This window comes from Crinia signifera, chromosome 3 (assembly GCF_055691185.1).
Source record: "Crinia signifera chromosome 3, ASM5569118v1, whole genome shotgun sequence".
Lineage (NCBI taxonomy): Eukaryota > Metazoa > Chordata > Amphibia > Anura > Myobatrachidae > Crinia > Crinia signifera.
In genome coordinates, this window is record NC_139219.1 from 316,545,091 (window position 1) to 316,559,274 (window position 14,184).

The 14,184-nt window shown below is 44.9% G+C and overlaps 1 protein-coding gene across 2 annotated transcripts in view; it reads right to left on the minus strand.

Moving 5' to 3' along the window:
* LOC146064810 (cytochrome P450 2K1-like) overlaps positions 1 to 14,184 on the minus strand; it is a 71,220-nt gene that overhangs the window by 36,707 nt on the left and 20,329 nt on the right. Inside the window, exons 2-4 of one of the 2 annotated variants that reach the window (XM_083178702.1) lie at positions 4,342 to 4,439; positions 2,235 to 2,433; positions 699 to 861 (exon numbers count right to left, since the gene is read on the minus strand). In XM_083178702.1, coding sequence (XP_083034828.1) covers positions 699 to 861; positions 2,235 to 2,417 — 346 coding nt within the window. In that variant the 5' untranslated portion in view covers positions 2,418 to 2,433; positions 4,342 to 4,439. The remainder of the gene's footprint in view (positions 1 to 698; positions 862 to 2,234; positions 2,434 to 4,341; positions 4,440 to 14,184) is intronic. The other variant, XM_083178703.1, reaches the window with a different exon arrangement.

Below are 14,184 nucleotides of genomic sequence, written 5' to 3' on the forward strand. Positions count from 1 at the left end.
TGATAAACAACCAGCCAATCAGCTCCTGCCTGATATTTTTCAAACACAGCACGTGACATGACAGGTAAGAGCTGATTGGCTAACTTTTTATCACTTTTGAAGCTTAGTGCATCTGGCCCAAAGTGTCTGGTTTTTATCACCAGCCAATCAGCTCCTACCTGTCATTTTTCAAACCAAGCCTGTAACTTCACAGTTAGGAGCTAATTGGCCGGTGATAAAAAAAACAGACACTATGACTTCACCAAGCTTCATAAATCTGCTTTATAATTCTTTATCTAAATTTTTACAAAGTATTAAATTGACTTTAAGGGGAATTTCTATTCCTTGATGAGAGAAAAAGTTGCGTACAGTAGTTGCTCAAAGCAACCAACCAGCATCTAAATTAAATACCAAATACTGTGCTAGGTAGATGACAGAACCTGATTGGTTGTTTTGAGCAACTTATTTTTTTTATTTTTTTTTTTGCTTTAAATCTTTATTATATTTTATGCAACCTATATTTTGAGCAACTTCTAACTTTTATAAGGGCCATGATACATCTCAACTTTATACAATTCCAAAAGATTTGTTTAAGTATATTCAAGGGATGAGTCACACGTCCTTAGCTCAAAACAGGCTAAGAAAGGACTAAAAATCAGTATTAATAATAATAATAATAATAATAATAATAATAATAATAATAATGCAATAACAATTACCATATCCTTTTATTACATCATTGAAAAGTGGAACTTTGGCTCGTCCAGAGAACTCCTCTGCGTGGTTTACCAGGGCATCTTTCACCGTCTCATACCCGGTCAGGACGACCACTTTCTCTTCTCCTAGCTGCACACTGTACACTGAGCCGTACTTCTCCGATAGCTGCAAAGCAACATATATTGGAATATAAATATTTGATATAGGAATATCTAAGTGTTTTTCAATGACTTCCACATATACAGTATTCATTTTGCAATCATACAAGTCTCTACTATTGTTCTTATTAAGTAAACATCCCCAGTGCCTCCTCATACCCTACTGGTATGTGCACCACCCATGCCCAGATCACCCATACACCCGGCGATTGTGGCTGATTAAGATCGGTTCCAACCAGAGGAGAAGTTGTACTTTACACTCGGTCGAACGTGTGTGGCGTCAGATCACCCCTTGTTCTTGTCCCCACTTGATTAAGCTGTGATTGGTGACTTTTTGGCTGCCTTGATAAAGGTCCCCTTGCGGATATACAACACTGGGGGGTGTGGGGGGTATTTAATAGGATGAGAGATTCAGATCTATCTATCTATCTACAGTATCTATCTCCAGTTGTTTTAAAGCGGCAATCATTTACACTGCAAAATCAGTTTGATTTTGTAGTGTAAGTGATTGCCGCTTTAAAAAAAACTGGAGAATTCTTACCAAATCTCTCACTTTCTGCTAATTTGCAGTACAGGTCGGGTATCCCGTATTCGGGCATCCCGTATCCGAATTATTCCAAAAACCGTGTTTTTTTGGAATAATTAAACCCCCCCCCTAACCCTCTTTTAATACTTACCAAGTCCCCCGGCGTCCATAGCAGGCCTTCAGCATCCTCTCCCGCGTCTCCAGTGGTCCCAGGAGTGCTTAGCGCGAGTGCGCGCGCGTGCCGGTGACGTCACCGGCGCGCCTGGGAACTTGCGCAAAGCACTCCTGGAGACGCCGGAGACGGTGCTGGTGGCCTACCGTGGACGCCGGAGGACTCCATGGACGCCGAGGGACCATCGGGGACCCACCAGGGGCAGGTAAGTAAGGCTAAAAAAAAATTATTTCAAAAAACGGAATATTCCCTTATCCGGAATGCTTGTGGTCCCGAGCATTTCGGATGAGGGATACTCAACCTGTACTACTAAATGGTACCCCAGCGAGAAGCGACTGGTCTAGGTGAGAGTACAGGGCCCTGGTTTCATGGATAGATAGATAGATATATAGATGGCTAACTTTGACACTCCAGCTGTTGTCAAACTACACATCCCAGCATGCCCTGCATCAGTTTTAGCATGGCCAAATAGTAAAACTGTAGCAAGGCATGCTGGGATTTGTAGTTCAACAACAGCTGGAGTGTCAAGGTTAGCCATCACTGAGATATATAGATAGATAGACACACACACACACACACACACACACACACACACACACACATATTCTTGTACCGCTCTAGAAATAGACCATAATTCCCTTCCTTTATGCTAATAAGCTTATTATAGTAAGTGTAATATTACCTGGTGAAATGTTTCATAAGGTTTCTTCATATTAAAAATGTGCAGGTTTCCGATGATTGGTAAAGGTTTCGGTCCTGGAGGGAAGTTTTCATTAATTTTTCTTTTACGTCCATAAAATATAATTGCCACAAAAAGACACAGAATAACTGATAGAAATATTGTGACCGGATCCGTGATATCCATGGTGTTAGTGTTTTTACTATAAAAAAAACCATCAAAACAAAATGTATATATAAGCAATACAGAAAATCCACAAAGCAATTAATGTCTGATGACATGCAAACAAATATGGAGGATTTGATTCTAAGCGGGTATTCAATCCCTGATCACGACTGTCGGTACGCAGTGGTGTAGCTAGGTGTCACGGTGCCTGAAGCAAGGGCATGTTCCCCCCCCCCCCCTCGATTTGTAGTAGGCGGGGCTCTTGTGCGGCCAAAAGTGGGCGCGGCCTAACATTATACCACACACCGTAATGCCCATTGCACATTTTAGCGAACTTTGTAATACCAATTACAAATAAGGCCACACGTACTATATAACAAACTGTAATGCTCATTACATACTATATAACTTTCAGGTGGTGATTGCCAGCTCCCTCGGGCGGGGATAGCTGCCGGGGTTCAGGACATGCTGCATACTGTAGTTATAGCAGCGTCCTCTCCTTACAAGCAACGAGATCTTCGTCACCTCAACACAGCGCAGGACACACTCTGCTAAGGCATGCTGTCTCCTCACCCTGGGTGCGCTGACTCACAAAAGGCACGCTGGTACATAACTGACACAATGTGCGGAGACATTGTAAGGAAAGGGGAGCGCAGATGGACAAAAAGCCTGCTGGCTGATGCTGCTGCTCCTGATACTCAGGAGACAGGTGCTGAGCACACCTTAGAAACATTAGGCATACTTCACCAGGTAGAGCCCTGGCACTTCTACCCGGCGGGGGGGAGCTGTCAATCCCCTCCCTGCATGTAGCACCGCAGCCCTAGCCCCAGTTGCCCTCACGCACCTCAATCTTAACGCAGTGGCGTAAAAAATTCTGGCGCCCATTTAACCCCCCATTTTTGTTAAACCATACAGAACTGTTTCTTGGCAATTCGGCTCCCAGTGCAAACACCAAAAGTAAACCCCCCCCCCCAACACACACACACAAATAAATATATATAGTTGGATTAGTCCAACCCTTGTTTTTGTGGACAAACTGATAAGTGAGGCCCAAAACCAATGACTTAGAGCTAGATGAAGGCTTTGGTCATACAGTAGACCAACTTCTCTTACTGGAACTCCTGAGACCTTGCTATCTAGCCAACCAGATAATTGGGGAAAGAATATAGTTTGTCACATGTTTGGTGCACCTTTCAAGAAAAAATGATACACAATAAAATATACCTTTTATTACATTTTAACTAAAACTGCGAAATATGACGAACTACATACAACATTAAACAAGGTGAATGCAGTGCATGTTAAAAGATAACATAAACTGCCATCGGAATCAATAGGGCATTAACTACTGAGAAGTTAATAGACAAATTTAACAGATACTAATAATAATATCCGTTGCACTAATCTAATGAAAGATGGATAACCGACAATGACGTCATACACATAACATAAGACAAATGACATAATGACAACAAATGGAGGGCAAGATATGTATCACGCCTGAAAGTAAATATATTCAAACACAGACAAATCACAGAGGTACTACCCAATCATAAACCAGAAAGGCATCCATCAGCCGAATGACAAAGGGGGCGGATAGCTGCAACATGGAATGATCCGATTGGAGAATTCAAATAAGCTGCTGTCCATTTAAACCTGCTCAGGTCAACAGCGCTGGTTGCCCTGAGGAAGATCTGCGAAGCGTACGGCGGCAATGCTAGCCGTGCAGGCGTTCTGCATATATCACTTGACTCCCGTCACTGTCTGCTTTTACCAGTCCTTGTATGGACTCTAATGTATTACTGTATTATATAGTGCTCTAGATTGTTGTTGCTCCGCTGACTGGGTTGTTAGGAGATCGTTGAGAGCCTCCCCACGAAAGGTGCACTGCCAGTGTCAGGATTGCTTGTAGATACCCACCCAGCAGCGGCTTACACATACTTACTTTCACACAGAGAATCCCACCAGATGGTCCTGTTCTATTTAATCCAAAGGATCCCGTTACTCAGCATGTGCAAGCTGGGGTGTTACACAGAGTATGTACTGCAAAGCGACAACATATCTAAATGAATACACAGTATTGCTACGTGAAATTATTACAAAATAAACCAAGTATCAAACAAAATTGCAACACTGTTTAAACAGCTACACTGCTCATACATATTGAACGATGCAGGGAATGTATGTCAATTCACAATCCTAGGTTCTACAAAGGACCACCATATGAAAAATAATATGTGTCATTTGTGCCCAGAAAAAAGTGCTAGATACTCAGCCAACTATATATTTAAAGACCCCGCCAATTCACATTAAACAAGTGAATTATTCACCTCTAGATTAACTTGGAATCCTAATAAGCAGGGGATAACTACAAGGATTAACAGGCTATAACAATCCTGAAATAAAGTACACATCCTAAGAGCCGAAACACTGGATGCGGTATACAGAACAATATTGATAACCGCGGACATCAGGTGACATAATCTGATGTGGGGTTAACCTCTACCTACTGTACTACCCAAATAACAAATCCTTTGAAGGGGAGTTAGCACAATTGGGGAATTGCACAAGTATGCACACACTGGGAGATCTAACAATTGGAACTTATCTGAAATAAGAACCGACATATCCCTTAAGATTGTGTTACTCTAGTTAAGCTGTTACACGCAGACTGATAATTGTAAAACTGGCATTATTTAGCCCTATCAGAGTGAATATAGGCAGATATAGCCATCAATAAGAGGGCAATTCAAATCATAGCTTTGAAACAATTTATTCAAGAGATCTTGCAGACAGGAGATCAATACATGCAGACACCACACGTGCATCTTTTAACATTCACCTTGTTTAATGTTTTTTTTTTTATGTAGTTTGTCATATTTCACAGTTTTAGTTAAAATCTAATAAAGGTATATTTGGTACTTCTTTACTTTCACGGCGCCACTAGAAATCGCGGTCATCGCGGGCATTGAATGCACTAAAAAAATCGGGTGCGACGCGATGCCCGTGATATTCTCACTCCACGCCCTAGTGGATAGTAGGGCATGAAAAGGTCGGAGGACGCGTACCGCCGCCCCTCGCGGGCTCGCTGCGCTCGCCACGCTTCGGGTTGACGTTGATCGTGGGGTGGCGTTAACAACTTGAGGGTGCCTATTTGGCCTCTGTGGGCCATTTAACATTGTTTCCTATGGAAAAATCGTGTCAATTGAGGCATTGAACAGAAAATCGTGTCCATTGAGAAATTTAACATTGGTCCCTATGGGAAATCGCGGGCATCGCGGGCATCGCGTCGCACCCGATTTTTTAGTGCATTCAATGCCCGCGATGACCGCGATTTTCTATCTGTCCTAATCTAGTGGCACCGTGAAAGTAAAGAAGTACCGTATATTTTATTGTGTATCATTTTTTCTTGAAAGGTGCACCACACCAGCGGCGTAACTATAGCACTGCAGCCCCCGCCACCTCGGGGGGGGGAAGGGGGGGGGGCGCTGTGCATGTGGGGGCGCCGGGGGCTGCGGTTCTATAGCTACACCCCCCCCCCCCAATCCCCCGCAGACTTACCTATCTCGCTGGTCCCGGCAGCTCCGTTCTTCTGCTGAGGACCACCACAAAATGGCCACCCCCATATAGCGCACAGTTCTCTGAAACTGTCTGCTGTATGGGGGTGGCCATTTTGTGGTGGTCCTCAGCAGAAGAACGGAGCCGCCGGGACCAGCGCGATAGGTAAGGCTGCGGTGGATTAGGGGGGGGGTTTGCATGGGCGACGGGGCAGCTGGGGGGGGGGGGGGGATTGCTTGGCGGCAGGGCGTTGGGGGCGCCCAAAACTTACGGCGGGGGGCGCCCAAAACTTAGCTACGCCACTGCACCACACATGTGACAAACTTAATTATTTCCCCAATTTCCTGTTGATTCTTTGTCCGTGGTAGCACACCCCTGAATGTCTATGAAAGAAAACATTCTTAAACAATACATGCATTTACAGGGGGGCCAGAGATTTATACAATTGTAATTTAACTCCTATAATCTAGTGCAACTGAACCCCCCCCCCCCAGAAAAAAAACCCCACTTGTATCTAGCCAACCACCCAACAGCAAGATCTGTCAGTGGTGGTCGATATCTCAATGCTCTCTGGTGAATAACTGAACTTCTTCAATGTAAGAATGTAGTTATTGCTGGCCACCAAGTTCTGAACAACGACTTTTAGTATAACCATTGTAGGATATATGCAGTAGTATATTAACCTAAAACATGGATATTCTCTAGTAAATATTTAACTTAAAGGGTTCTACAGTAAGTAAGTAAGTAAGTATAATTTATATAGCTCTACCCTGACAAGGTACCAGGTGCAGCAGCCATTTTAGGCGCTCTGCGTAGGATTACCCTGGGTGGAATAGATCACCCCTAAAAGAAATTAGCCAAAATGGGTGATTTCAGTGAATACTCAGGTCCATGTATTTTTCATCCCATCCACAAGTGCACCAGATGAGGCAGCCATGGTGGGCGCACTACGAAGGTTACACTGTAGGAGGCGAGCTATACAAGGACCCAATGCATACACTGGAAAGCAAATACAGTACTTGTGTAGTAGTATGATAAACCCTGCACAGAGACATCCACGTGACCCACATCCTGCCCGCAGAGATACTATCTGCAACCAGCTGGGTGCACTGCATAGGTCAGAGCTAGCAGAGTGTGACACCTGCGGAGGTACACATTACAGGAATAGCACATGGTGGGGAACATGTATTCTGGGGGTGGGGGGAGAAAAGTCACAAACACATCTTTGCAGGGGACTAATGAAGGGGAAATCTTGAGATATCATTTTCATAGAATCATCAATGTCCCGGTCTCATGAGAGCAGTACAGGTGGTTATGAGAAAGTGGGGGCAAATTCATGTATGGGGGAAGTATAGCTACATTGGCTGGCCCTGGTGCTTCCCCTCACAGCTCCATGCTCACCATGAGGGGTAGTCCTGGTGTTCTCAGCCGTACAGTCTGTTGGTAAACACTGTACACGTGGTGATGTGACTACTGCACCCCATGAATGTTTAAAACAAGACAACAATAGAATAAAACAAATTTAAAGCACATCACAAATCCCCAGAAAAGCAGCTTTCTCTGTCGGTGACTGTACCTGGCGCTCTTTTTCTTCTCCTTTTCCTCAGCAGCTTCTTTCTGCTCTCTATAGCTCAGTGCACAAGGGGGACCGGCGGCCGCAGTGGGAAGGGCAGCAGGCAGGGTGGAAGGGGGAGAGCCAGGCAGGGAGAAATTCAGAGGAGCTCATGGGGCGGGTCATGGAGTGGGTCACTGAGCGTCTGCAGTCTGCACACAGACAACGGCTGCTGGCTCCGTGACCCTGCACCCCATTGAGGGGGAGAGCCAGGCAGGGAGAAAGGCAGAGGAGCTCTTGATCAGTGATGGGGCGGGTCATGGAGTGGGTCACTGAGCATCCGCAGTCTGCACAAAGACAACGGCTGCTGACTCCGTGACCCTGCGCCCCGTTGGCGACAATTCCCCCGCCATGTCTGGCCCTAAATACGCCAGCCTCAACAGTGAGTGTGTGATGGAGCTGCAGGCAGGGCCGGATTATAATGGGGGCACAAGGGGTCAGTGCCCCTGGGCCCCCCTCCAGCTAGGGGCCCCCTGTGGTTGGCATGTATTTTTTTTTTTTTTTAGCTAAAGGTTTTGTGCATGGGAGTGGGGTAGCGCTGCAGCTTCACCTATCTACCAATGTGACAATGATTAATGGTGCTGAGCATTGGGAGCCAAGTGTGCAGTGCATTACTGGGAGTTGACTAAGTCCCATGACACTTTGCACCAGAGGGCAGAGGCTGAGACGTTTGTGCTGAGCTCTGATTGGTGGAGCTCATTACATGCTTCTCAGGCCCATGTATAACAGCAGCAGCAGCCTAGTCATGGGAGGGTTTTTAATCAGAGGCAGCACTGGGACTGTGAGGTCTCCTACAGAGTAAGGTGCAGAGGAACAAATACAGGCTTTTCATGTGGTATGTATGTATGTATGTATGTATGTGTGTGTGTACAGTATGTTATGTTGTTCATCCTTGCTGGCGGGTCGCCAGAACGTACACGCTGGCGACCCGCCAGCAGCCTCGCCAGCGAGGAGACTGAGACGCGCGTGCATCTCACGCGCACGCGCGTCTCAGTCTCCGTCGCTAGCGCGACGGAAACCCTGTCCGTCTCCGCCTCAGGGAGACGGACAGGGTTAGGGGGGGTTAGGGGGGGTGCGGGCAGGCGGCGGGGACCCCGGGTTACCGCCGGCAAGCCGGCGGGGACCCGGGGGAACGGATGGAAGCGCCGTCGGAAGGGGACGCGCGCGCCGCTCGTGCGCGTCCCCTTCTCACCATCGCCAGCGCCATCCCCTGCAAAGATGGGACCTGACCCATCTGTATATATATATATATATATATATATATATATATATCCCCTGAAGTTACCCATTGACCAAGTTTATACTACCTTTACTCTGTGTTTTGACAGTGTAATATTCCCCCATGCAGTTTGCGGCCAGTAATGACAAGTGCAAGGGGGCCCCCCTGTCTAAAGTGCCCCGGGCCCCCCGAAGGCTTAATCTGGCACTGGCTGCAGGGAGGGGGAGGCTGGAGCAGAGCGGCAACAAGAGCAACCGGAGAGGACACTCCATTCCTGCGATGATGTATGTGGCTCTTCTCCTGAGAAGCAATTGGTGAAGGCACCAGGAAAATACACACTGATTGTGAGTGTGCTGCCTGCTTGGACAATATATATATATATATCTTTTGGATGAATCACGGCACTCCAAGGAATTTTCAAAGAAATATATTTGAAGAAACACACCAACGTTTCGGAGCTGTTATGCTCCTTTGTCAAGGTGAAAACAGTGTTTCACCTTGACAAAGGAGCATAACAGCTCCGAAACGTTGGTGTGTTTCTTCAAATATATTTCTTTGAAAATTCCTTGGAGTGCCGTGATTCATCCAAAAGCTGCACATATGTCCTCAAGGGCACCGGGGTACCGTGACCACCGTTAGGAGAGTGCCAGGCCGCCATCCCTCTATATATATATATATATATACAAATACAGGGACTCAACACTCTCCATAATGAACTAACTCACCTTAGTATACAATTAATCAAATAAATAATGGGGCTTTAGTTCATGAATTGATCAATGCATTTAAGCTTGCAGCCCATCGCCAAGGGACCCCATTTCACTGCAAGTCCTACACTAGCATTTGTTTCTCAAGAGCCTGCCAACTGCTGACACATCATAGCTAAAGTCGACATGTGCTTTTTCCTGGTTTAAAGCTCACCTGCCAAGTGCCTTATGGCTTTTAAAGATGAGGCAGTCACCTAACACAACACCTGACTTAGAATTAAAGGGGCAGCTGTAACAGGTTACAGATAAATTAGCTCATCTGGGGTGAAAGAGAAAGCTATGATCACAGTAACAAAGGTTAATAAAAATTAACCCACATATATACACACATACAGAGTACCACAACACTCGCCATCCCTGCGAATGGGGTGCAAACAGCACTCGCCATTCCCAGGTTGGGGTGAAAGTGGCCTGTGACCACATGCTCTAATACATACAAATACAGGGACTCAACACTCTCCATAATGAACTAACTCACCTTAGTATACAATTAATCAAATAAATAATGGGGCTTTAGTTCATGAATTGATCAATGCATTTAAGCTTGCAGCCCATCGCCAAGGGACCCCATTTCACTGCAAGTCCTACACTAGCATTTGTTTCTCAAGAGCCTGCCAACTGCTGACACATCATAGCTAAAGTCGACATGTGCTTTTTCCTGGTTTAAAGCTCACCTGCCAAGTGCCTTATGGCTTTTAAAGATGAGGCAGTCACCTAACACAACACCTGACTTAGAATTAAAGGGGCAGCTGTAACAGGTTACAGATAAATTAGCTCATCTGGGGTGAAAGAGAAAGCTATGATCACAGTAACAAAGGTTAATAAAAATTAACCCACATATATACACACATACAGAGTACCACAACACTCGCCATCCCTGCGAATGGGGTGCAAACAGCACTCGCCATTCCCAGGTTGGGGTGAAAGTGGCCTGTGACCACATGCTCTAATACATACAAATACAGGGACTCAACACTCTCCATAATGAACTAACTCACCTTAGTATACAATTAATCAAATAAATAATGGGGCTTTAGTTCATGAATTGATCAATGCATTTAAGCTTGCAGCCCATCGCCAAGGGACCCCATTTCACTGCAAGTCCTACACTAGCATTTGTTTCTCAAGAGCCTGCCAACTGCTGACACATCATAGCTAAAGTCGACATGTGCTTTTTCCTGGTTTAAAGCTCACCTGCCAAGTGCCTTATGGCTTTTAAAGATGAGGCAGTCACCTAACACAACACCTGACTTAGAATTAAAGGGGCAGCTGTAACAGGTTACAGATAAATTAGCTCATCTGGGGTGAAAGAGAAAGCTATGATCACAGTAACAAAGGTTAATAAAAATTAACCCACATATATACACACATACAGAGTACCACAACACTCGCCATCCCTGCGAATGGGGTGCAAACAGCACTCGCCATTCCCAGGTTGGGGTGAAAGTGGCCTGTGACCACATGCTCTAATACATACAAATACAGGGACTCAACACTCTCCATAATGAACTAACTCACCTTAGTATACAATTAATCAAATAAATAATGGGGCTTTAGTTCATGAATTGATCAATGCATTTAAGCTTGCAGCCCATCGCCAAGGGACCCCATTTCACTGCAAGTCCTACACTAGCATTTGTTTCTCAAGAGCCTGCCAACTGCTGACACATCATAGCTAAAGTCGACATGTGCTTTTTCCTGGTTTAAAGCTCACCTGCCAAGTGCCTTATGGCTTTTAAAGATGAGGCAGTCACCTAACACAACACCTGACTTAGAATTAAAGGGGCAGCTGTAACAGGTTACAGATAAATTAGCTCATCTGGGGTGAAAGAGAAAGCTATGATCACAGTAACAAAGGTTAATAAAAATTAACCCACATATATACACACATACAGAGTACCACAACACTCGCCATCCCTGCGAATGGGGTGCAAACAGCACTCGCCATTCCCAGGTTGGGGTGAAAGTGGCCTGTGACCACATGCTCTAATACATACAAATACAGGGACTCAACACTCTCCATAATGAACTAACTCACCTTAGTATACAATTAATCAAATAAATAATGGGGCTTTAGTTCATGAATTGATCAATGCATTTAAGCTTGCAGCCCATCGCCAAGGGACCCCATTTCACTGCAAGTCCTACACTAGCATTTGTTTCTCAAGAGCCTGCCAACTGCTGACACATCATAGCTAAAGTCGACATGTGCTTTTTCCTGGTTTAAAGCTCACCTGCCAAGTGCCTTATGGCTTTTAAAGATGAGGCAGTCACCTAACACAACACCTGACTTAGAATTAAAGGGGCAGCTGTAACAGGTTACAGATAAATTAGCTCATCTGGGGTGAAAGAGAAAGCTATGATCACAGTAACAAAGGTTAATAAAAATTAACCCACATATATACACACATACAGAGTACCACAACACTCGCCATCCCTGCGAATGGGGTGCAAACAGCACTCGCCATTCCCAGGTTGGGGTGAAAGTGGCCTGTGACCACATGCTCTAATACATACAAATACAGGGACTCAACACTCTCCATAATGAACTAACTCACCTTAGTATACAATTAATCAAATAAATAATGGGGCTTTAGTTCATGAATTGATCAATGCATTTAAGCTTGCAGCCCATCGCCAAGGGACCCCATTTCACTGCAAGTCCTACACTAGCATTTGTTTCTCAAGAGCCTGCCAACTGCTGACACATCATAGCTAAAGTCGACATGTGCTTTTTCCTGGTTTAAAGCTCACCTGCCAAGTGCCTTATGGCTTTTAAAGATGAGGCAGTCACCTAACACAACACCTGACTTAGAATTAAAGGGGCAGCTGTAACAGGTTACAGATAAATTAGCTCATCTGGGGTGAAAGAGAAAGCTATGATCACAGTAACAAAGGTTAATAAAAATTAACCCACATATATACACACATACAGAGTACCACAACACTCGCCATCCCTGCGAATGGGGTGCAAACAGCACTCGCCATTCCCAGGTTGGGGTGAAAGTGGCCTGTGACCACATGCTCTAATACATACAAATACAGGGACTCAACACTCTCCATAATGAACTAACTCACCTTAGTATACAATTAATCAAATAAATAATGGGGCTTTAGTTCATGAATTGATCAATGCATTTAAGCTTGCAGCCCATCGCCAAGGGACCCCATTTCACTGCAAGTCCTACACTAGCATTTGTTTCTCAAGAGCCTGCCAACTGCTGACACATCATAGCTAAAGTCGACATGTGCTTTTTCCTGGTTTAAAGCTCACCTGCCAAGTGCCTTATGGCTTTTAAAGATGAGGCAGTCACCTAACACAACACCTGACTTAGAATTAAAGGGGCAGCTGTAACAGGTTACAGATAAATTAGCTCATCTGGGGTGAAAGAGAAAGCTATGATCACAGTAACAAAGGTTAATAAAAATTAACCCACATATATACACACATACAGAGTACCACAACACTCGCCATCCCTGCGAATGGGGTGCAAACAGCACTCGCCATTCCCAGGTTGGGGTGAAAGTGGCCTGTGACCACATGCTCTAATACATACAAATACAGGGACTCAACACTCTCCATAATGAACTAACTCACCTTAGTATACAATTAATCAAATAAATAATGGGGCTTTAGTTCATGAATTGATCAATGCATTTAAGCTTGCAGCCCATCGCCAAGGGACCCCATTTCACTGCAAGTCCTACACTAGCATTTGTTTCTCAAGAGCCTGCCAACTGCTGACACATCATAGCTAAAGTCGACATGTGCTTTTTCCTGGTTTAAAGCTCACCTGCCAAGTGCCTTATGGCTTTTAAAGATGAGGCAGTCACCTAACACAACACCTGACTTAGAATTAAAGGGGCAGCTGTAACAGGTTACAGATAAATTAGCTCATCTGGGGTGAAAGAGAAAGCTATGATCACAGTAACAAAGGTTAATAAAAATTAACCCACATATATACACACATACAGAGTACCACAACACTCGCCATCCCTGCGAATGGGGTGCAAACAGCACTCGCCATTCCCAGGTTGGGGTGAAAGTGGCCTGTGACCACATGCTCTAATACATACAAATACAGGGACTCAACACTCTCCATAATGAACTAACTCACCTTAGTATACAATTAATCAAATAAATAATGGGGCTTTAGTTCATGAATTGATCAATGCATTTAAGCTTGCAGCCCATCGCCAAGGGACCCCATTTCACTGCAAGTCCTACACTAGCATTTGTTTCTCAAGAGCCTGCCAACTGCTGACACATCATAGCTAAAGTCGACATGTGCTTTTTCCTGGTTTAAAGCTCACCTGCCAAGTGCCTTATGGCTTTTAAAGATGAGGCAGTCACCTAACACAACACCTGACTTAGAATTAAAGGGGCAGCTGTAACAGGTTACAGATAAATTAGCTCATCTGGGGTGAAAGAGAAAGCTATGATCACAGTAACAAAGGTTAATAAAAATTAACCCACATATATACACACATACAGAGTACCACAACACTCGCCATCCCTGCGAATGGGGTGCAAACAGCACTCGCCATTCCCAGGTTGGGGTGAAAGTGGCCTGTGACCACATGCTCTAATACATACAAATACAGGGACTCAACACTCTCCATAATGAACTA